Genomic DNA, 23,571 nt, shown 5'->3' with positions numbered 1-23,571 from the left:
GATCAAAACGAAGATAAACTTTATTTCTCGAATATCCTTATCACTGACATACCATGTTCATATGGAGTTTGAAAAAATTTATCGTAGTAAAAAAAAATTCAATCGTATTACCTTGAAAACGTCTCGACATTTAATATTAATCAGAGATATGATTTTTTGAACGTGCTGGATGGCGTCGCGTATCTTTATAATAATTATCTTTGTCGTATTGCCAGCGCAACTGGGACTCGGGAAGCATCACCCAAAGCACATTACCCGTTGGGAACATTCGTGAACGCGGCTACGTAGTTCGGGATGCACTCTTTCGTGAACACTGAGGCGCTAGCGAACGGATTCCCTTCTCGAGTGTCGGTGCCAGTGGTCGCTACGATCGCGATCATCTGATCGGCTCGGCTGTCATCGCTGTCAGAGTCAGAACTCCCTGCTGTCCCGGCTGTTTCCGTGCGTCGCATCTGTTCGGCAGGATCGGGATCGGGGATAGTGCCCGATAGAATGCCGATAGTGGAACGATAATGATCGGGAGAGACGTGCGCTCTTGATTGTCGTGGCTTCGCTTGGCTCCAAGATGCGCGCGAGGAGGTAGTATCAGTGAGAATGAACAAGAACATGAATTCACCGTCGAAGCTCACGGAGTTCGCTCCGTTGAGCCCCGAGGAGAGCCAACCTGTCGTAGCGTCGCTCTTCTCCAAGTTCTTCAGCTTCACCAGGAGTTAGTATCCAGACGTTATTTATCCTACGTATACATGCATAGTTTATCGGCGCGTTATCACTATATTAAATAGATATTAATGTATGTTATTGTAATAAAATATTGCAATTTTATTGTGGTTTTTTCTTAAGGCTTGATAAGCCAACATTATAATAAAATAATAGTACTCTCTTATACCCAGTAAATAATTTCTGATTGCTGTGATCAATGTTTAGATAGCGCTAACGATTCCACGGTGTCTTCCAACAACGACGAGCGCAGCTCTTCAGACTCAGAGTCCTGGAAGCAGTCGGAGAGCACGGAACAAACCCCGGATGACGATAGTAGCAGCATAATAAATTTCCCATTAGATACTAGCGAGGGCCGTAGCTTACCAAACGTTCTAAAGCGCATCAGTAATATTGTAGCGTTAAAAAGTAATGTAAGTTTCAAAGCTACCCTCACATTGCACAAGTGCTTTACATGAGATTTCTTACAATGAAAATTATTCGTATTGTCGCAGAATCTACGTTCGTACAAGGATTCTCACTTAAGAAGCTACTGGATGCCGGATAGCGTGAGCAAACAGTGTTACGAATGCGGCGAAAGATTTACGACGTTTCGACGAAGGCACCACTGTCGCGTGTGCGGGCAAATTTTCTGTGCCAAGTGCTGCTCCGATCAAATACCGGGGAAAATCATGGGATGCACCGGTATTATAAATATATATATTTATCGAAATGCACGCGCGTGTGTATGTATGTGTGTAATTCTTTACATTACCTGTTTCTTTTCATATGTTTTTCAGGAGATCTTAGAGTTTGTACATATTGCTGTAAAGTAGTTCTTTCCTACTTGCAATCGTCGGACATGAGGAGCGATTTATCGGCGGATTTGAAAGCCCTGCAGGAGGATCTTCAAGTGAAGTACGGAAATGATTCACCGCTATTAGCACGGAAACACGCTAACGAAACCATGGGTGACGAAACGTCGATATGTCGGAAGCCGAGCGTAGGATACATGGAAGAAAATTACGCGACTGGACCGTACGAGAATTAATCTAGCCACATATACCTATCTATCTATATGTATATATTTTTTATGACTTACATGTGTGTGTTTTACAGATCGAGCGGCAGCTATTTAACATCGCAGGAACGCTCACTTGTGTTACAAAATTCGGCTTCTTTAAGGATGATCTGGGAAGAATTGTTCCGCTCCAGTCAGGCTATTCAATTGCAAACGCACAGAATTCGATTGAAGAGCTATCACAATTGTTTTTTGGCGAACGAATTAGTGAATTGGATGATAGTTCAGAATAAAGCGGCCACTCGGTACATGCCCGATCCGGCAAAATTAGATTGCTATTTCTAATCGCGTTAATTGGAATTAAGATTGTGACTTACGTTTTTTTTTAGTGTGCAGGCGACTGCGATAGGCCAAGCATTACTGGAAGCGGGTTTCATTGAATCGGTTGTCCCTGATTACGTATTCAGCGATTCGGCGACCGTATTTAGACCGGTACCGTTATCCTCTTTGCAAAACATAGATCTATTAACAGAAAAGCGGACGACATGCGATGCGCAAGAGCCAGCCTGGGTAAAAACTATTCCTCAACATGACTCGGCTACGGGTAATACGACAAATTGAGATTTTCGACGACGAGACAAGCAATTGCTCAACAATGTTCGATTTGTTTACAGATTCTGAAAGCGAAACTAGACCGATGAGCTCGCACTCGCAAACCTTTGGTCGTTTGCCGTCGTCTAGTTCGAGCTTTTATTTAGATTTAAATCTGGAGGCATCCACTGTCACGTTAAAGAGACCGACCTCGGAGGATTTAACCGCGATTTCCGTCGATAGTAGCGACGGAATAATCGAGCAGAAGGAAATTAATCTTAAATCGCATGACTGCAATCTCAAGATATGCGACGACCTTTTAAGCGACACGCTTCAAGTGCACGAATTCAAGGAGAAAAACGGTTGGCACAGAGCGACTAATCTGAGAACAGCCTTTGGCGAATTAAGCGCGTACGAGTGTTTAACGTAAGTTTTTTTTTTCGATATTTCGTAGTTAATTATAATAGTAGTAGGATAGGAAAGTAAATGGTATTTGCTTATACTTCACAGATCTGCGTACAAAGCGCATGAAGATTCTCTCATTAAACAACTTCTTAGCAAAGAAGGCTTGTCGCAAACATGGTCGAATACGATTCTGTCTATCGCGCATCAGATAATCGATCAAGTTAGACCGGATCTGAATCATGACGCAGATAATTTGGATATTCGACAGTACGTACAATTCAAGAAATGTCCCGGTGATAGCAGAGATGACTGCGAGATCGTATCTGGCATAATTTGTAGCAAGAATATCGCTCATCGCGGTATGAACGCCATGATCGCTCATCCGAAAATCTTATTGTTGCAATGCGGACTGATGTATCAGCGTGTAGAGGGCAAACTGATAAGCTTAGAGCCTGTAATGATGCAGGTATGTACATTGTAAACTTTTACTATCTTTACTTATTTAATCTTAATATTTATATCATTTTTAAAGATAACGCTGTAATATTTTAATTTCTTCAATAAATTTCTAGGAGAGTGAGTATCTGGGGCACACAGTGGCGAGAATCACCGCTCTGGGTCCGGATGTAGTACTAGTACATCGATCCGTAGCCAGATTAGCTCAGGATAGACTAAGGGAATGCGGTGTGACATTGGTGCTGAATGTGAAACTTAGCGTACTGAAGAGAGTCGCGCGATGCACAGGCGCTAGTATTGTTAACACTATAGACGCGCACATAAGCGCAAGATATATGCTTGGCACGTGTAAGAAATTCTATTTAAGAAATTTTCCAGATGAGCGAAGTAAGTGTAATCATATATATGTGTATAAAATATATGTAGGTATATTATTATACACATTTCATAACTTTAATTCTCTTTTCTTTTGTCTCTCTCTCTTTCAGGAGGTGTCAAGACACTGATGTATTTCGAAGGCTGTGCAAATCCGCATTTAGGCGCGACGATTGTATTGCGAGGCGGATCACAATTCGAATTAAAGAAGGTGAAAAACGTCACATCGATGATGATCTTCGCGGCTTACTCGTGGCGTCTTGAAAAGTCATTCCTCATGGATGAATTCGCTAAACCGCCGTCACCTAAGGACAATTCATTTCTGGATGAAACGTCTCAAAAGGATTCTTCGAATGGCGAGGAGACCGAGAAACTCGAAAGCTGCGTTATCGATGAACAAACACACGCGATCGATGTGACGAAGAAATCGTCCAAGATAAATCAAAATCACGAAGGTATCCCTAACAGTGAGCAGAAGGTACAGAATGTTCAGTCAAACAATTCAAGTATATCTGTAAGGAATGAAAATGACTCTGAGAATATTTTAAATGCAAATTCTCTAAAAGAAGTATCGTCGATGTTATCAGAAGACCCCTATGACACCTTAAAGTTATTTAAAGCAAAATTAAAACCATCTCTGCACGATTCGAAGGATACCGCGCCAATATCTGGCGAAAACGACACAGTTCCACATAACGATGATAAATCTAAGGACTTGGTAGTAAATACCTCGGGCCTTGATCCCGATGTTACGGAAGTATGTGATAACTCCATGGAATTATTCGCGAACAAAGATACGTGCGTCGAGCGAAAGACCGACGAACTCGTCGACAAGGCGAAGTTGAAAGACAGAATATCCTCCGAAGAGAAGCGTATCTACGGGGAGTCCATAAGCGATCGGAGTGATCCGTTGCATCAATATCTAAACGAGGATGACGAGGATGTGTTCAATCGTACGAGTCCGAGTGGTCAACGTCTGAGCGTGTGTGTCGCTGATTTTCCACTGTTCAACAAATTTAAGAAGGCGCTCGAGGATACGGTGCTGAGCGTGTCGCCGTATTTAAAATTTTCAATACCTTATCTGGAGACCGAAATCGGGAGGAATTGCGTGCTGAGGAGCTTCTTCCCGCGCGAGATCTATTACTCGGCGCAATTTCTCGACAAGGTAAAGGAGACTCGGACGAACAGCGTGACTGTGAGCGAGCAGTTTGATAATCGCGACTGGATGAACATCAAGCTGAAGCCGCAGCATCCGTTCGTCCAGGCTCGTCTGACCACGGACGTCGACGGTCGCGAGGTGCAGAGCCTTCTGGCGAATTTCCGCGCGTGTGGCAACAGAATTCATCCGACGCATAACGTATTGCTGGACAGAATGCAGCAATCACCGGCGTCATTTGAGAGCAACGAGCAGCAGATGCCTTCCTGGCCGGATTGCTTGGATCCCAGCAGCCACCAACGCCTGTCCGTTCTGTTCTGCAGCTTCTCGCACACCGGCAACGACACCCCGGCGTTCTGCGTGAATCCCTGGGTTGTAAACATGACGATGTACGGCCAGAACGACATCGCGCTCGGCCGCTTTCTGGAACGTTATTGCTTGACGATGGAATACAAGTGTCCGGCGCAAGATTGCCGCGCGCAAATCGCTCGGCACGTTAGGCGCTTCGCGCACGACGGCGGCTGTGTGCACATCAGCCTGAGCGAGATGAACTGCGAGCCGTTCGTGCAGGAGGACACCGATCAGATCCTGATGTGGAGCAAATGCGTCAAGTGTAAGAGCGTGTCGCCGGTGGTGCCGATGTCAGGCGACACGTGGTGCCTGTCGTTCGCCAAGTATCTCGAGCTACGCTTCTACGGTGGTGTCTACGCGAAACGCGGTATGGACGCGTGTCAGCATTCCCTGCACCACGATCACTATCAATATTTCACGCGCAAGAACATGCTGGCTGTGTTCAAGTTCACCAAGATCTCGCAGTGGGAGATCTCCCTGCCGCCGCCTTTAATCAACGTCATCTACGATCCGAAGCAGCACGCGAACGTGATCGAGGAGATGAAGAGCGTGACGTTGAAGGGCGACGAGGTATTCACGGCGATACGAGAAAAGCTGACGAGTCTGCAGACGGACTTGGAAGTCCTGAACCTCGCCAAGCAGCAACTGGCTAAGGATCAGCAGTACTTCAAGAACAAGATTGAAGAAATCCAATTAAAGCTAACGTCACCAACACTGGAAAACAAGAAGCTGGAAGGTAAGACGTCTGAGAGACAAGTGCAAGGGCTGATGTTCAGAATCGAGGATGGCATTGTGATACTCAAACGGCTCATTGCGGAGGCTGTATTCGCGTGGAATAACAAATTGTCGGAGATGTCGGTCAAGAAGAAGGACGAACGGCCGCGTCGATTCACCGAACGATCCATGACGGTCGGCAGCAACAGCATAGTCGAGACCGACGGATACATAACTGAGGACACCGCGTCGGAGTCGCAGGTCGAGGACCTGAGTCCCATGTCGGCCGATTACAACGCTATCGACGCGATCGCGGTGGCGCAGAGTGACGTCCAAGCGTCCGAGCTGATCGAGAATTCTGACAATGAGCCTCTGGAACCGGCCGGTAATCCCGACGATGTCGTCACCGTTCCGGGCTCGCCGAAGATGCATCAGAGATCGCATTCCGACGTTCTGCCGCTATCCTCCGACGACGTTCAGGACAAGAAGAAGAAGAAGAAGACGATCCTGTCGCAATTGCTACCGTCCGTTTCCGTCAACCATACAATATCGAATCCCTTGGGGCCTTTAGAGCACTACCTGCTGCCTCTCGGGTATGTCGCATGATTTGTAATCTCAATCTTGTGGTATTCCACTGTGCGGTGGTGGACACTGTGAAATAAATGTATATATAAAATTCACACTTCTTTTGCAGATCCGTGGTACCCATAGTGGTCTACGAATCCGAGCTCTCGTCTATAATTGCGTACGCCCTGGACTCGCACGACTACAAACACGCGTTGCAGGAGCTCTTACGTACAGCGAAGGGACCAGAATTAAATCCCAGTCCGTTAAGCAAACGTAAGTTTCCCGAGGGTAGGGACAGTTCCCTCGACAGTTCCCTGGCGCAATCGGGCGAGTTCAAGCGGCCGTCCGTGCTGTCTTTCTTCCGAGGCAACAGTCCCAATCCAGCCAGCAGTCCCATTGAATCCGACAAGAATGTGTCAAGCGCGGAAACGAGCGGTGGTGGCCCCGTCGCTCCTGACGTCGACGACGATAAGAAAGCGACCAAGCAGCAGAATTATATCGAGGTGCAGTTCAACGATGCCACGACCAATTTCTTCTGCAGGATATACTTTGCCGCGCAGTTCGCCGCCCTGAGGGAGAACGTTCTACCCTGCGGCGAGGACGGTTTCACGAGGAGCCTAAGTCGGACCGTGCAGTGGACGGCGAGAGGCGGAAAGAGCGGCAGTGCCTTCTGCAAGAGCAGAGGTACGATGTCGTATGCTTCATTTAACTATCCATCCTACAAACCGCATTAAACTTGCATTCACTATAATTAATCTGCACAATAAGATAAAAGAGAAATATGCATTCTACAAAAAAAGGTCTTTGATCTTTAGTCGCTTCGATTACAGCACATTATCGAGATAATTTTCTTTGCAGATGATAGATTCATCATAAAAGAGATGTCTCGACTTGACATGCAGATCTTCCTCGACTTTGCGCCCAACTATTTCGCCTACATGGAAAGGTGTCAGCAAACTAAGCAACCGACGTTGCTAGGCAAGATAGTCGGTGTGTACAGAGTGTCGTTCAAAAACAATACGACCAACGCAGCGCTTCGTACCAGCGTGTTAGTGATGGAGAATCTCTTTTATAATCGAATCATTACTGACAAATTCGACCTGAAGGGATCCGTGCGGAATCGGCTGGTGAATCCGGACGACACGTGCCACGAGGGTGAACTGGTCTTACTGGATGAGAATTTGTTAAACAGTATGTATTCTCTAAGTATCTGTGAATAAGTATTATTCGTAAAATTAACGATAGCATTCGCATTTCAGTGAGCTGTGACTCTCCTCTGTATATACGATCGCATTCCAAGGCAGTATTAAATCGAGCCATCGAACAAGACACCAAGTTCTTAGCCGATAACTCGGTAATGGACTATTCGTTATTAGTAGGCTTGGAACCGAGCTCCGACGAACTCGTACTCGGTATAATAGGTAAGAATGACTACGTATATTATTGTCTTTTCGTCGACTGGCATCGATCTCACTCGTTATCTCTCGCAATTCACGTAGATTACATAAGGACGTTCACGTGGGACAAAAAGCTGGAAACAATGGTGAAGAAATCCGGTATATTGGGTGGCCAAGGTAAATTGCCGACCATAATATCACCGGAGGAATACCGCGCTAGGTTTATAGCTGCGATGCATCGCTACTTCCTGCCGGTGCCAGACAGATGGTCGGGTCTAGGAAAAAGCGTTGAGATACCACCGCAGTAAATACAACTTACAAACGGCTAAAAATACGAGCGCGATTTTACATACGGCAATTTTAATATATAATCGATGTAGATTTTTTACGCGCATTGGCAAAAATACGAGCGCGTCGTGTACGTTCGTCGTGTATTTGTATATTTTATACCGTGATAACATACTCGAAAAATATCATTGGAAAGTGATATTAATAGTTACCAGTTTTTTAAGTAACTTATTAATTGCTACATTACGTATTTTAAACTTCTCGCACGGAAGTAACTTCTACGGCTGCTTAAGAAATTACGTGTACATGTACATATCTTACATCGTATGCATTAAGCAAATGTACATAGTAGTCATTTTATAATATACTTTAAAAGCAACTGCTCGTTCTCAAACTTTCTCAAAGTACAAAGGTACCAATGAAACTAGACCGCCAAGACTAAGAAAGAAGAGGAGGAAAAGTACCGTTATCAATATTTTATTTAATTTTTCAAAATTATGTACATGACCATTATCTGTCTCTTTGTAATAGTCAAATAAACAATAATCATAATTTCAACATAGTAAAACATTCTCGTTCTTCGTCGATAGTTTTATATCATCTTTGAATACAGCCTAGACAGTACACAAACGTAAGGAAGATAAGCGTGTACCTTATTGGAAAAAATATCTCGTACCTTCACAAAGTACTTATTTTTCTTACGACTAAATATCTACTATTATTTACATAAACCCATTAACAAAGTTATACGACGCCTGGATGCTATTGCATGAAAGTTACATTATCAAATTAAGCTTGAACCTAAAAATTTTTTATTATGATCGAGACTATCTATTATAACTACAAATAAAAGGATCGAATACACCGTATTGCGTGTCTGTAAAGACATTTTGCTGTCTGATATATCGAGAGATTATAAAGAATAAAGAATTCTCTGTTAGTTGTTTTACGTTAAGGATCCTATCACCGCACTACCACGTATTGAATTGTAACATTAACAGCAAGAAATCATACAAATACTTTTTCTATATTGTAGAAATAGATTAGTCCTTTTACATGCACATTTGACATTATTGATTGATAAAATATATTAAAGACGGTCTTTTCTAGGTAAATTACCTACACATCTTCATAAAGTTATAATGTTCATTTTCGTTGAAAAAGACATTATATCATATTGCATTTACTAATGCATGCAAAATAATAACAAAGCTTCCTCTTTGAGGAAGCAAAAAAGAAAGAAGAATTTTTTCGATATATTTTTATCAATCAATAATATTTAACGCGAATATTGGGATATAAAAGAACTAATTTATTTCGACATATAGTGTAAGAAAAAAAATTTACACGATTTTTCACTTCCTATGTCATAATTCAATAAGGTTGCAGCGAAGGAATGGGAACCTCAAACGGGCTTCTAAAAAGCTGTGAAGAACTAAATTCGCTGCTACATCGAATAAATAGAGTCTTAATGGAAACAAATATGTATCTATAGTATGAATAATCGACCATGTATGTTACGAGAAATATAATGAAAGATACAGAGTTCCATATATTCGGATATTGATATACTATGATATCAGAATCAGTATTGCCAGCTGCCATACAAGAGCATTCTTTTGTGAACATCGTGAAGTCTAGTGCTGCGTAAAACCAGGCAGTAATCTCTAGTTATATTCGCGAGTAGCCGAAATAATCGAATTCAAGAATTCCTCACTGCTCGTATTCACCGGGCATACTCTGTTTATCTAAATCAATCCTTCAGACTATTATACTCTTATCACTCGCGAGATCTTCCTTGATTTTATTTTACTTACTTTTTACATAGTTATTTATTATGTAAAACAAACGTGTTACATAACTCGGGATACTCTTTTTACAAATTTTTACAAGAGTTTCGTTTATTATACTTAGCCTCGTTATATTTATACCATCGAAATATCGTTTATGGAAACGGCACGCGTCGCGCGAGTAACGCGGGTACCGTAAGCATCACTATTTTAAGACAACAGCGAAAGGATCGTAATAAAACACTCGAGTTCCATGGTTAAACGAATGTCTGCGAATCATTGTGCAGTAGCGATTTCGTCTTTCAACCTACATTGAAGATACGTACATTTTCCCGTCATTTTCCGCGAAAAGGTGCGATAAAGTAAAAATTGTCAAGTAACCGAGGAAGCTGTACCTCGCAATTCTTTTGTACTGTGGTGTGGAAGTGATTAGCGGAAATTCATCCTCTCTAGTCTAACGGTGATGTACGGTGAATCTGAGAAACAGTCACGTGTCTATAGCATCTAAGGAGATAAGGAAGTCAGATTGGAGTGAAGGAGCCGTTCTCACAGTGCGATCATTCCAGGATTGTCGATGTCCTCGACCGTTTTGGACCTACGAGATGGTCCCGACATGTCAGAGAAAAAAAACGAAGAAGGCTCTCTCTTCGATATGGATTTTCATCTCTTCTTCCTCACTTGCGTTTCGTACCGGCCATACATATATACATATACATATAGCGGACTACTCGACCCAATTCTATGTATTAGATGTCTCGAGGAAGCCGAGAAGGAAATCGAAATACGTGTTACACTCTCTCTCTCAGGCATCATCGGGGAAATCAATACTCGGACTTATTCGCGCGTTCGCACGTAACACAATATGTACGTCGCTTATTGTGCGTGAATAACGTAACGATTCAATAGCAATCCAGTTCCAATCTGTAGAAGGTATCTCGTGTAGTTGCTGCGATCTTATTCGCGAATTTCGCGAATCTTTCCTCATTCTTTTCCCGGGTAGGACGCGCTCTTTCTCAGAAGACAGGGAGTTCTCCTCTTTTCCGTATATACGTTTTTTCACTTCCCGTTTCCTCTCTTTCTCACTCTTCCCTTGCTTAGAGCGCACTATTTTGTTCACCGGAAACGTTATCGCGCGCATCTACGTGACGTCTCGTGCTCGCGCATCGCCAATTAGCACAGTCATTTTTATCTCTGCGGCTCGCCCAGGCCGAATTGTGTCTGTTGGGATTGCGTCTGTTGCTGTGTCGTGTTGCCGGATGCGCTACACCGGCCGCCGGCGGCGTGATGCTGCACGATGCTCGCCATCGGTGTCGAATTCGCCTGAAATCCATTCTGGCTCGGCGACATTCCTGCAACACGTTCAGCAAAACGATCTCTGAATGTCATAAATCGCTTTACGACGGCTCTGTGACGATTGAGCACTTTTCTGTTAATTACATAACATATAAATATAATATTAGTTTATCTTAATATTTTAGCGATATTTTACCGATGACATTTTCGGAAGAGATATTGTCAAAATCCGTAAATAAAAAATGCTACGTAATGCTACGTAATCGATAACAAGCCAGTGCAAAGCCCCGTTAAATCAATTGTATCATAATATTTTTATCTATAATTTTATACGCCGTGTAAAACGAAAAACATTTGAAAAATTGAGCAGTAGTACTAATGGAGAATACATATGGAAAATAACGCTCAAATATGCAGCGTGTATAAAATTATAAATAGAATTCTGTTCTGAAACTTCACGCGAGTAACAGCCCGTTTAAAATAGACTCACAAGATAGTTTATATGACATTGTTTTTAATTACTGACATATTAGAGTTACAGTTGCCATAATTAATAACTTACCCGATGGAGTTTTTTCACCTGCAGACATTTTGGAAAACGCCAGCAACGTGTCCGGGAAATTCGGCGGAGTGGCTGGCGTGTTGCACGGTGTTATCTGTAAATAAAAAAATAGCTGTCTCTTTACAAATGTTTAAAATTATCGAGGAAAATTTAATTATGTGAAATAAATTTCTTTCGTTAAAAGTGTATTTTATATTTATTTTATAGAAAATAAGAAAACTAAATTTTATAATTATATATAATTATAGATAATTTTAAATTATCTAAACAAAACTTACATAAAAATCTTAAAATCTTAAATCTAAAAAAGATCTATGTGTTTTAATACTAAAAATGTAGTCTTTTCATATATATTTAATATTCGTAAAATAAAAATAAAATCTTGGAAGAAATAATTTCGAAAAAAAGTTCCCTAAAAATTTCCGATTGTTTAAGTTTCTTCAAATAGCAAGTTCTATAGTTAAGACTATCTCAAGTAGAATAGTGCAAAACATTTATTCTATAAATTGGAAAAATAGATAGAAACTGACGTAGAGCAAGCGTGTGTGTGTGTATTTTCGACTGGAAAGGCTAGACCAAACAAGAAATCTATCTATCGACATGTAAGACCATTAGCTAACAGGGTTGTTGAACCTTCCGCTCCTGCATGTGACGACGGTCAGGTACACGGATACGATGGCCAAACAATACGGGGACATGTGTATTAGCATGGCAACGACCGGCTGTGATAATTCGCTGCCGATAAGCGGCTATTAAATAACCGCCATTGACGATGTTCTCTCGCAAAGTGAACCTTGTTGCCTTTGCGTTTTCAATATATGTTTCGTGAATGAACTACACCAACTGTTCCAGATAAGATTATCTCGGTTAAATGATTTCGATGACCTCAATTATATTCAAAAATTTCAGCGACAAAATATTACAAAAGATTATTCACGAAATGCGGGATACTCTTTTCGTTTTATGTTTTTTATTCTGAATCAAATGCTCTTATCTTCCGCTACAAAAATTTCCACACTTCGACTTTTTTGTATAATTCACTGTTATTTCACGAGAAGCTTGAAAGGCTCCGATATATCTAGTATTTTTATTAATATAAATCGCTCGTTCGATTTATGCATAAGAAATATCGCAAAAACTAGGATAATTTATGTTGCTCTTTATCAATTTTATAGATATCTTTTATCACGTTATAGAAAACAAAATTCTATGTAAATATATATCTACATATTTTATATCTATACTCTTAAATTTCATTTTTAGTTTGATGTATTTAAACTAAATAATTTTAAAGCAAATACATAAACGATTATTTAAATGCAATATCTATATTATTTATTTCTTTTGCATTAGTTGATTTATCTTATTATTCTGTGCATAAAAGCATTTACATAGGGTCATCGAAAAATGAATATTTTATATATTTTATATTCAAATATGTCAAAATAAAACACACATTATCTCGTATTAAACTAGTCACTTTTTAATCTGAATACCTACTTACGCAATACGAGAATCAAATTATGTATAAATATTATAATTTTATGTAAAAATATACGACATTTCAACGTGTACCGTATAAAAAAACTTATACATTTTATTTTTTTTCCCCAAAATAGTGATACTTTTATTTGAAATATTTGCTCTTGAGATAAGAAATATTCGCGAGCAATTACTTCAGTGTTTATAGTACGTTAAAATATCGCGTAAAATAACACAGCATACTTTACGTAACTAGGCATAATATTCTTGTCCTTGGGTAGATGAAACAATATGCAAATTACAGCGAAGGAAGATAATGTGACCGGTTACGGAACAGATGCGTGAAATAAGAGGGAACCGGAAAGTGTGCGTCATGATGCACGTTTCATCCAGGCCTGCGGATGAGATTTGGCACACGACTGATCGGAATGTGCCGTCGCCGACCGAGAATAGTAAACGCTCCTACCACTAGCCGGTCGTCGTCAGCCGGTTTTCCTTGGTCTTTTGTCTCGAGAGCATCACCTTCGCTTTCATTAGATATCAGAGTTAATCGAAAAGGCTGGTCTTGACATTTACTGGTGAAGCCTTCGCAACCGGTTTTTCTCGACGTGACTGCTAATTCGACTGAATTTATTGACCTGCCAATTACGGTTGTTCGAGCAATTTTCAAATAAAACGTCGTTGCACCATTATCTTCATCGTTATTACGTTATTGCGTCAACCCCGGAACTACAAATTGGATCTCTCATATCTAGCCAGATATTTACTTTGAAATGCAATCGTCTAAATTTCCTTTCTGCTCGATCATGGCTCAAGAACTATTTAAATCTTGATTTCTGTAAGACAAACATTATTTAATAAGAGATAATTTTTAATAAGGATTTTTTTATTATGTGGGCTGTTAATGAAAGTTGTACAGAGAACTGGGTTTTATAGAAAAATAAAAAGTAAATGACAGTTTACGCAAATCTGATCGAGTTACCAGAATAAACGTTTGGATCAAATAAACGTTTGTCAATTAGCATATCGAGAATCTGTGTAAAAGGTCACGTCAGAATAAGACACGTTTTGTTTTGGTTGCCAGAAAGGCTGGAAATAGAAATATAATCAAACTACATTCGAGTTCGCTGCACGGTCATCTTGCACAATTATGAAATTGCGCGGGATAAAGAAGCTCGCGAGAACGGGCAATTAATCAAAGAGCAGTGTAAATTATCGCGGAAGGGATGATAGTCAACCCAAGTGAAGGTCAGACACGCGCTAGAATCGATTTTCCTGTCTTATGTGTCTGCACATTAACGCGACGCGACGAGGAGGACGACGACGAAGATTCGTGAATTGGCTTGCCCGGCCGTGTTAGTCCGCGCTGTTCCTTGGCTCTCTGTGATCTCTCGCGCTCGCTGAACCTACTTTTTGAATAATCAATAAGACGGGAACACACACACCAGTCGCCGGCCTACGCGACTCGCCGACTGAATCCGATACTTCAACGCGACTCTGTTATGTCACATTACGCCAGGCCGAGGAGGAGACCCGACCGCTCGGATTGTGAATCGCTGTAATCGAATCCCATCAGGAAATTAAAGAACGAAAAGGCAAACTGAATTACTTTTCGTCAAAGACGAGTATTTTTTTTTTGGTAATACATAACATATGTTGGAATAGTTTTTAAATAAATACCTGACCTTCAAAGAACTTTATAGAGTTTAGAATGGATTTTAGACATTGTTGCGAGTAATCAGTTTAATTTAATTTAATAATATTAATGTAAAATATTAATAAAATTACACACATGTGTCTACAAAACACGGTAAATTGTAGATCCTTAGCTTTTTAGAAATTTGCAGTTTCGAGATCGATACAATGCTATGTAAAGAAAAGTTACAACGTCAGCTATAACGCGTTCATTAAATGTTGAGGAATTGTACAAAATACAATCAATGATTTCTCTGAGTTTTCCAGTGCGTAATGGAACATACGTCAGTAAATTTATTAATTATTATTCTTGTTTTGTATTGATTGCGCGATGTGAGTCATGAAAATATAATATATAATTATAACAATGTTATTAATACATATGGAAACTCGGAAAATGCATGATACTGAAATCAATGGCAGTTATTGCGTAAGAAATAATTGACATTCGTGATCAATTAATATAGCTATAGGCTGCATTCCTTTAGATTTTATATTATAAATATAATTTTCACGTAACGAGTCCAAACTTCATCTTGCTTGTCTCCAGTGTTCGAGACCGACGACACAACTCGCCGATGCGGAAATACTCATTTATTGCACGGAGTGCACCGATGAACGTGGTTCGCCTTTGTATGCTTTTGTCGTCAGTCACGTTAGAAGTGAACGATGCGAAGACTTACTTGGCCGAAGTGGGTGCCGGCTCCTTGCGCGCATGAAGGTATCGCCGCCTCTTGGAAGAAAATACTGAGAGCGGTCTGTAACAGAAAAGGCACGATCGTTAGAATATGCTTGATTAAATAATGCATAAAAATAATACATAAAAAAGCATATTACATAGTATTATTTTTGCTAATATATAGCAGAGAATGTTTACTCAAACTTAAATTCTCTGAGACTTTTGATCTTTCAGACATTTTTAGACGCAATTTTAAAATAAACTTGATTATTTGAGCTTTTCAATTGTACTTTCATACATGCATATATGCTCGTAAAATACAGTTAAGAACTCGTTTTAAATAACAGATATCGAGTACCAAAAAGAAATAGAAAAATTGAGTTTTTTTTCAGGTACATAATAAATATATCTCTTTTATTTCCAAGTTTAAAATAAAACGGAGCAAATGGAACTCGATACTCATTATTGGAGTAATGAAACAAACAGTTTGATTAACCATCTACAATCCTGAAACTTAATTGTTAAAGAAGTTCTTTTCTTTTACTGATTTCGAAATCTTCTACTCTTAAGATAGTAAGACATATTGAGATGAAGTTTTAATATACTGTTTTGCGTCACTGTCTCTAGGCGCATTAATCTTGATCGAGTACAAGGGATCGTATAGTCGTCTCTATGATTAGGAACAGCGAGAGGACGACGTAATCGGACCGAATAAGAACTCTGCCAGATGCCATTAAAATGCCCGTCGGAACGTTTCGATTCGTTTTGCAAGCCGCTTCATCAGTATCGTCCGATGCTTTATAGCATCGATATCCGATTCCCGCGTATCGGATATAACATACGTTTGCACTTGCCAGGAGCTACCGATAAAGATATTCGATAATTACTGATATCACGTTGTAACACGGTCCGTCAGTTATCAGCAGTTATTAATGTATTAATAATTATCTACATATAAGCAGCTCGCTCCGCTTCTCGACAGCCGGCAACTATTTATACCTTGCGATAACAATTTAATAATTATACAAATGTAAGTTTATTAGAGAGCAATCGTTCGAATCGAGGCGGCACGAGTTTAAACGCTCGTTATTACAAGGCAAACGCGTTACACAATATACCATGACATTCAACCACCGGCGTTTAATTAAAGCGCCGGTGATACTCAATACTCTCGGGTACATTGAGGGCATTAGCATAAGAATGTAATAGGCCAGCGCGGCAAGGAACACGTTTCATATTTCGGTCAGAGCGCAGCGAAAGGAATAAACGCGCAAAGGTAGATCCAATGTATGTGTGTGCGTGTGTGGTCTGTTCTCTTCAATATTTATTGACGTCGCAAATACAAAACAAAAATATCTAGAGGGAAGGACAGCGAGAGAGAAACATCACGGCGAGATTAGCGCCGATTAGTTAAATAAATCATTTATTTTTGCAAAATTTATCGAGAAAGGGATTTGGTATACCGCAAATTGAAGAACAAATCTGATTGAATAAGCAAAATTAGCGGTTAGCTTCGTTTCAGAGAATATCGCGTTAGCCGAACGAGTTACATGATAAATGTTTAATTAATGACTACGATTATGGTTGTAATTACATCGCGATTACGTAAAATTAACTATCCGAATGACGCGTAATACGTGCATGCTTGATATTTACTTGATGGACGTTTGACATTTGCTTGAATATTTAATAGCCAATTTTTTGTTTGTTACGTATAAGCAGTTTTTTTAAATATTACATAATTATAATTCACAGATATCCAGATGTTTATCTAGTTTATTTAAATGAGAAGGGTCGGGGGACAACGGGGGAGGATAAAATACACGACGGGCTTTAATGAGAAGTAAATACAAAGTTCGACGACGGCTTCGGATAGCACGATTCCGCTTTAACACTCCAGTCGAATGGAGAAAGTTCTCAGGGAGAATTCACCGCAACATTCGCATTATTATCTATCTACCTTGCGGCCGTTTCACCACACGGATTGAAATCGATATAACTGCTAACAAGTTTAGACATTGTAAGAAAGTAATCCCCAGCGTATCAAACAAACATTCAGGACCAATAAGCTAAATGAAACTGATTGCGAAAACATTTCGCGATATTTTACAGAAACAGAAAACGGCAGACTTTCTCATAGATTGATCTTTCCTCTCCTCTCAATGATTGAGATATAATGCGGTACAATAATGGGACACTGTGTATATTGCGCTGCACCGAGCTGACACGTACATACCGTGCCAAGACGAGACGAGACGAAGCGTGTATATAAATACACATTGCCGCATTGTTTACGTTGTGGTCAAAGACACAGAAAGATTCCTCGATCTAACTCTAATCAAGATGCACGATAGCGTGCTGCAATATTATCTATCTGCCTCCCTCTCTTTTTCTCTCTCTCTCTCTCTCTCTCTCCCTCTCTCCTATTCTTCCGTTCTTTGCTCTATCGACAAGTGTTTAAAAGTGAATTATGTACCGCTGAGAACGAGCGAATATGGAAATTTATTGCATAATTTATCATGATACTCTGGCGAGTAGATGATGTAAATAATGAAAGATATTATATTGCATGTTTGTTCTTCTCAAAATTTTCCATTTTATTCTTCTTCTCCCTCTCTCTTTTTCCATCTCCTTTTTTCTCAGTAATATATAGATATCTGTAAACAACATTATGATGTATGATTAATTTTGTAATAAAAAGCTCTTTTTAAATTTCGTCTAAATAAAATTGTTGAATCACGTGAAAATAGAGAAAGTGCGACAAAATATGACATTTTTGAAAAATTACTAAGTACACGAAACGCTTTTGTCTAAAACATTTATTTATATCCTGCACGGTTTCGATAGCATTCCATTGAAATCATTCAAATCAAATATACTGAATAAGTTTCAAAAGGGTTGTTTCAAACCCTGAATGTGTACGAAAGCATACATATATAAAAGAATATGTATCTATTTTTAGCTGTCCTTGGCCAGGGGTTTCGTTGTTTGACGATAAACGATTAATCTCACTCTGCAGGCTTTTTAGCGCTAAAAAATATTTACATATAGTTACAACTTTGTTTTTCTCATCTTTCATTTTCAGAACGAACGATAAATTGCCGTAATCTAACGCAATTAATTACAAGCTATGAAATTCTTCCGGAAGAAAGATCGACGGCGTTTTTCATCCTCATCCGGCTTTAAAAGCGGCATAAATTCGCCCGCCAATTTAATTTTCTCTAGCACATGTAACGGGGAAAGTGGGATTCTATGTCAACAACGAGAGACTCCATTGTCCGCGGGGAAAATTACGTAGGTGAGTCACGCTCGCGTGTCCGCCGGGCCCGGAGAATTCGCCGAATTCACACACAACACACAAGTCGGTTCCAGTTCCTGCTTTTAACCGCGCGGCGAGATGTCGAGATTGTGTAACGTCGGCCTAACAGGATCGCAGAAGACGGCGTGTAAACACGGTATACCACGTGACTCGCCGCAAATAGCAATTATCGATCTCCTCCCGTCCGTCGTCCTACGTCCGTCAATTCGGATAAGATTTCGCACGCGTCGGTGCGCGAGAGAGCGGGCCGACGACGACAGTGCCCGAAGAAGAAGAAGAAGAATACCATAAAATCGCTCTCTCGGGATCCTAGACCTAGAACAATAATATTGCGCAATACTATGCCGGCGAGACCTACGACGCGATACAAAACTGACGCAATCGATACCGACACCTTGCACCGCGAACGAATTATTGATGAATCAAAATTCATTCCCTGAATTTCTCTCGCTCGGTTTATCTGTGTCCCCCCCCCCCCTCTTTCTTTTCACGTTGGCGAGAAAAAGAAAGAAAAGATGAACCGAGCAGGAAGGATTCAACTAAAAAAAGAATAGGCGACGAAATCCCGTCGCGTAACGATGACGATCGCCCCGCGAATGAAAACAAACAATCCCGGATGCGAGATATGAAACGAAAGGCGACGCAACGTGTCGACATCGGAGAGGACGGGAGTTCTCGCGCGTCCGCCGGAAGATCGAGGCGCGATCTTTCATTCCATTATTTACGGTCGCTGTTCCGCGATGTAAGATGTTGCTTACGGCGACCGCGGGGGCGGAAGGAGAGGAACTATCCGATAAAGACGAGACGTGGCAGTCGTGGCACGCGGGTTTACGACTGCTCGTCAGGCTCGTCTTCGCGACGCGCAACTAGCAACAACAACATCGCCCCGATTTTTATGAATGAAGGCGAGCGAGGAGGCGGGCCTCGGTCTCGGCCGTCGGCTCCGCGGATCGGCGCGTTCTCGCGCGAGCGAAGGCGAACTCGTCGGCGGAGTCACGCGGCGTTGAAGCGGCCGAGCGAGCGAGCCAGCGGCCATTTTCGTCGCTTAAGTCGCTTTGTTTACGTAGCAGTGTCCGAGCGAGGATATGCACCGCGCATAATGCGATACACGCGTTCAAAGAGACGGCGGGGGAGGCGGGAGGTCGCGCGAGACGCGCACATTCTCGGGTCCTCTTTCCTCGTCTCCCTCGCTCTGGTTTCTCGGTTTCTACGGTCTCTCCGTCTCGTTATCGTTGATCTCTCTTTTCCTCTCTCTCTCTCTCTCTCTCTTTCTCACCTCGAATTGCCAATGCGCCGCTTGCAGCAACTGCTTCGCCTGTTCCCTGGCACAGCCCGCGGCCAACACAAACTGATTGATCATCACCTGCTCCCGTAGTGCGTCCATTTTTTTCGTGTGTTGATCACGTTTCCGACGACGACACGAAGGGAGAGTTGTCCGGGGCACTCCGGGGGACGGTCGGGAGAGCGTAGGAGTGACGGGGGGAAAAGACAAGCGGGATTAATAATCTCTATACAGACAGAAAGGAAGAGAGAACGAAAGGTAGGAGACGAATGGACGGACGTACGAGTAAACAGGTGAACGAATGAGGGACGGAAGGAGCCGTGAGAACGTACACAACGACACACGACTCGTCCCGAGGTTTACAATCCTCTCGGTCTGCCGTCTGCGCCGTGCGCTTGCGGACGAAGCGCCTCCGTTTCCTTTACGCGCGAGCCGCGTGACGACGACGACGCACCACGGTAAACGGCGGCCGGCCCTTTGTTTTCAAAACTAAACTCATCGCAGGCGACCGCGACTGCCGCGAGAGCGCTACGGCCGCGCGGCGACGGCGGCGGCGACGGCGGCGACGGCGGCGGCGACGACGATGACGACGAGGATGAGGGACAGGGGCGCGAGGGACGCGGACACGGCAGCGAACCAGCGAAGTGAAGTGTGCGGCTGGCTGCGCGTGATGACGTCACGCCGCGCCGCGGCGTACGGAGCGTCATTCACGCCCTCCCACTTGAAGTTGGTTTCGAATGCGTCTAGATGTTTTGGAGAAAAAAAATTCCCCTTTTTTTACGAGCTTGCTTTCTCTCTGTCTCTTTCTACATTTTATATTAGAGAGAGAAGGCAGACAGGTTTTTTTTTTTAATTTCTATGCGGTTTTTGATATGGAGCACGTTCGGGTGCCAACTTCACGCGCTTAGGCAATTATGCCACGTGTACCCTGCGACGTGAAGTTTGTCCTTACCCAGTTGAATTTTTTGTACTTTCTTTACTTTTGTTTCATCTTTTCTTTCTTTCTCTTCAATTTTCTTCGCGATTACATGCCTGCCTCATTTTAGGTGCAAGACAAGTGTGGCGCAGATGCGAAAAACAGATCTACCGGATGTGCAAATGAGTATTACGTAAGATAAATGTCCCTTTAAAAATTTCCAAGTTTGTCCAGTTGCTAGTAAAGTAATAAAGAAGATAAAAAAAAATATCAATTTAACTTGCCGATTTTTCCGCAAATTTTGCGAAACGCGTACAAAATGTGCCGCAAACTCTCCGTGAGGTAAATATATTTTCCAAAATATTTATAAGATACCGACCCGTTTACTTCTTTATCGACAGCTATCGCTACGAAGACGAAGTACGAACGAGACGTCGAGGTCGAGAACCACTGGAGAAAAATGGCGGCTTTGTTTCGGTCCGTGAGACAATTTGGAAAAAGTTTAATTTTCTCGGAATCTAATAGAAACATATCGCTATCCGCAACCACACGTTTAAGAGAGAGTGAGTCTGCTGTTAAATAAACGCCACTTAACGGCGAGGATCGTAAATTTTACTGCGATCCTAACCTATACGACGAGTTTATTAGCATTCTAACTTCTTCTTGTCGCAGTAATTGAGAAGAAAGAAGATAATGTCTTAACAATCGAAGCTGTAAAAGTTCCGCAGAAAAAGGAGAATTTATTGGTGAAGATAGACTCGCACGCGTGTCCCCTCTGCGCCACGGAACTTGACGTCAAACATACAGTAAGTTCCATTATTGAAGTAATTTAGGTTATGCGAGTAACTTACATTAATTGTTAAATCTGAGGTGCTTTGTATGTTTTGCAGGATGTTCTTATTCTAAGTCAGTTCTTGCGGTCAAACGGATCTATGTTGCCACGTAGGATTACCAGGTTGTGTAACGTGCAGCAGAAAAGAGTTTCCGTTTTAGTGACTATGGCTCAAAGAGCAGGTTTGTATATAAGTCAATAAGTGTTAAATAAAAGGATAAATCACCACTTGATAAAAGCTAACTGTTAAGCTAACTATTTAAAAAAAACAGCCAATTCCCGAGCAACTATAAAAGATGTTAGTTTCAATGTAAAATAATTTATTATACAATGAAGATGACAATAGTTTACGTTTTGACTTGCTTATAAATCTTCCTCAAAGCTTGTGTGATCAACCCAATAAAATTACATTTCAAAAAATATATAATTAAACAGTAATCTCATAAACAAGTAATTTAAAAAACTTATAGGGATCACCAAACAAGCACATTACATAAAAACAAATATTTTTTACATTTAAATCAAGCTTTTATGGTTCTGTAGTTTAACAAACCTTTTATAGTTGCTCGGGAATTTGCCGGTTGATCTTTATAATGTTAACCTAATTACATCGCAAAAGTATGCATTACGTGTTGTTAAAGATATATATTTCTGGAGTAACCTCGCTTTGTTTTTCTAGGCTTGTTACCAGACAGATTTACAAAACGGAATAAAAAGGGTTCAATGAGCCAAGAAAATTCAAGATGGAGAAGATTTAATACATATTACGATGAGGATACCATAAAATATAAATATTGGCGCTAGGAAATGTATAGCATAGAATCGAATAGCATATTTTACTTACACAGTTGAGCATCGCTGTTTAATCAAACATGTTAATCTGCTTAGTTATCTCCTTTACAACAAGATTCCCAATTTAAAGAGACTGAGAATTTCATTGACATACAAAAATTCCTGTAATTCACACTACAATTATACAGACAGAATAATGTTTATGAAAGCATCGCTGTCACATAACAATATTGTTCAATTTCTCTGAAATCATTGAACTTTAATAGCATCCAATTTTCTCAAAACCTTATTGCGATTGCTGTCGAATTTTTTTTTTTACAAGTTTTGTGTATGTCGTTTGTAAAAATTTCGTCGCGATCGTTCTTGCAGCGCGGTGATCGCGCATACCATAAAAGACGATAAACCGTCGTCGTCAAGATACTTAAAAATTACAAAACATTCTCTGTTGCTTGTTTCCCAAATATTATTCGTTTTGCTTACAAAATTATCCATAAAGGCCTGTTGTCTCGACTCGTATTCGGATTTTTAAATTGATAGGAGATACATATCTTTTTTTAGACATTGTGCTGTCTGGGAAGTGTGAAAGTGAAAGAAGAGAAAAAGGGAGAGAGGGCTATTAGATATTTAACACATAAATATATAAAATAAGTTAATATTTATCGATACATGTAAGATATAAATATTCTCGATTGTAATTGGTTGAGGATCAGTTTAATATTTATATCTTGTATCGATAAATATTAACTTATTTTATATGTTTATAATATTATATGTTAAATATCTAATAGCCCTCTCTCCCTTTTTCTCTTTCCGACACTGCAATGTATATATACATATATACATTTGCAGATGTAGCACGGACGCGCACCAAAATGATGTTTTATCGGCATTGTTGGAAAATGAACGTGGCTA

General features: G+C 40.9%; 3 protein-coding genes across 4 annotated transcripts; 2 read left to right on the top strand and 1 right to left on the bottom strand.

Annotated features, from left to right (window-relative positions):
- The first annotated feature begins 358 nt into the window (after positions 1-358).
- On the top strand, positions 359-8,585 carry Fab1 (fab1 kinase). 2 transcript variants are annotated; one of them, XM_071709576.1, is made up of 14 exons: positions 359-709; positions 925-1,130; positions 1,212-1,401; positions 1,497-1,734; positions 1,816-2,022; positions 2,107-2,321; positions 2,392-2,734; positions 2,819-3,179; positions 3,286-3,556; positions 3,658-6,358; positions 6,460-7,016; positions 7,191-7,523; positions 7,592-7,753; positions 7,832-8,585. In XM_071709576.1, exons 1-14 carry the CDS (start codon positions 595-597, stop codon positions 8,035-8,037), a joined length of 6,105 nt encoding a protein of 2,034 aa, XP_071565677.1. In that variant the 5' UTR covers positions 359-594; the 3' UTR covers positions 8,038-8,585. The 2 variants fall into 2 exon arrangements, with proteins under 2 accessions (XP_071565677.1, XP_071565678.1); XM_071709577.1 differs by lacking the exons at positions 359-709; positions 925-1,130; positions 1,212-1,401; positions 1,497-1,734; positions 1,816-2,022 and having other exon boundaries at positions 2,132-2,287.
- LOC139774366 (UBA-like domain-containing protein 2) lies at positions 8,479-20,709 on the bottom strand. Its single transcript, XM_071709589.1, has 4 exons — positions 20,114-20,709; positions 15,523-15,597; positions 11,663-11,756; positions 8,479-11,156 (listed from the first exon to the last, which is right to left on the bottom strand). The coding sequence occupies exons 1-4, from the start codon at positions 20,219-20,221 to the stop codon at positions 10,993-10,995; spliced, it is 441 nt and encodes a 146-aa protein (XP_071565690.1). The 5' UTR covers positions 20,222-20,709; the 3' UTR covers positions 8,479-10,992.
- A 727-nt stretch (positions 20,710-21,436) lies between these two features.
- Positions 21,437-22,887, top strand: Mrps18a (mitochondrial ribosomal protein S18A). The gene is made up of 4 exons (XM_071709588.1): positions 21,437-21,598; positions 21,708-21,841; positions 21,926-22,049; positions 22,547-22,887. The coding sequence occupies exons 1-4, from the start codon at positions 21,496-21,498 to the stop codon at positions 22,669-22,671; spliced, it is 486 nt and encodes a 161-aa protein (XP_071565689.1). The 5' UTR covers positions 21,437-21,495; the 3' UTR covers positions 22,672-22,887.
- Positions 22,888-23,571: the final 684 nt, after the last annotated feature.

This window comes from Temnothorax nylanderi, unplaced genomic scaffold (genome assembly GCF_030848795.1).
Source record: "Temnothorax nylanderi isolate EJ_2023f unplaced genomic scaffold, tnyl_v1.0 TNYL_tig0080_pilon, whole genome shotgun sequence".
NCBI classification, from domain to species: Eukaryota; Metazoa; Arthropoda; class Insecta; order Hymenoptera; family Formicidae; genus Temnothorax; species Temnothorax nylanderi.
Note: the sequence above shows the minus strand (reverse complement) of the source record. Positions and strands in the feature narration are given on the sequence as shown.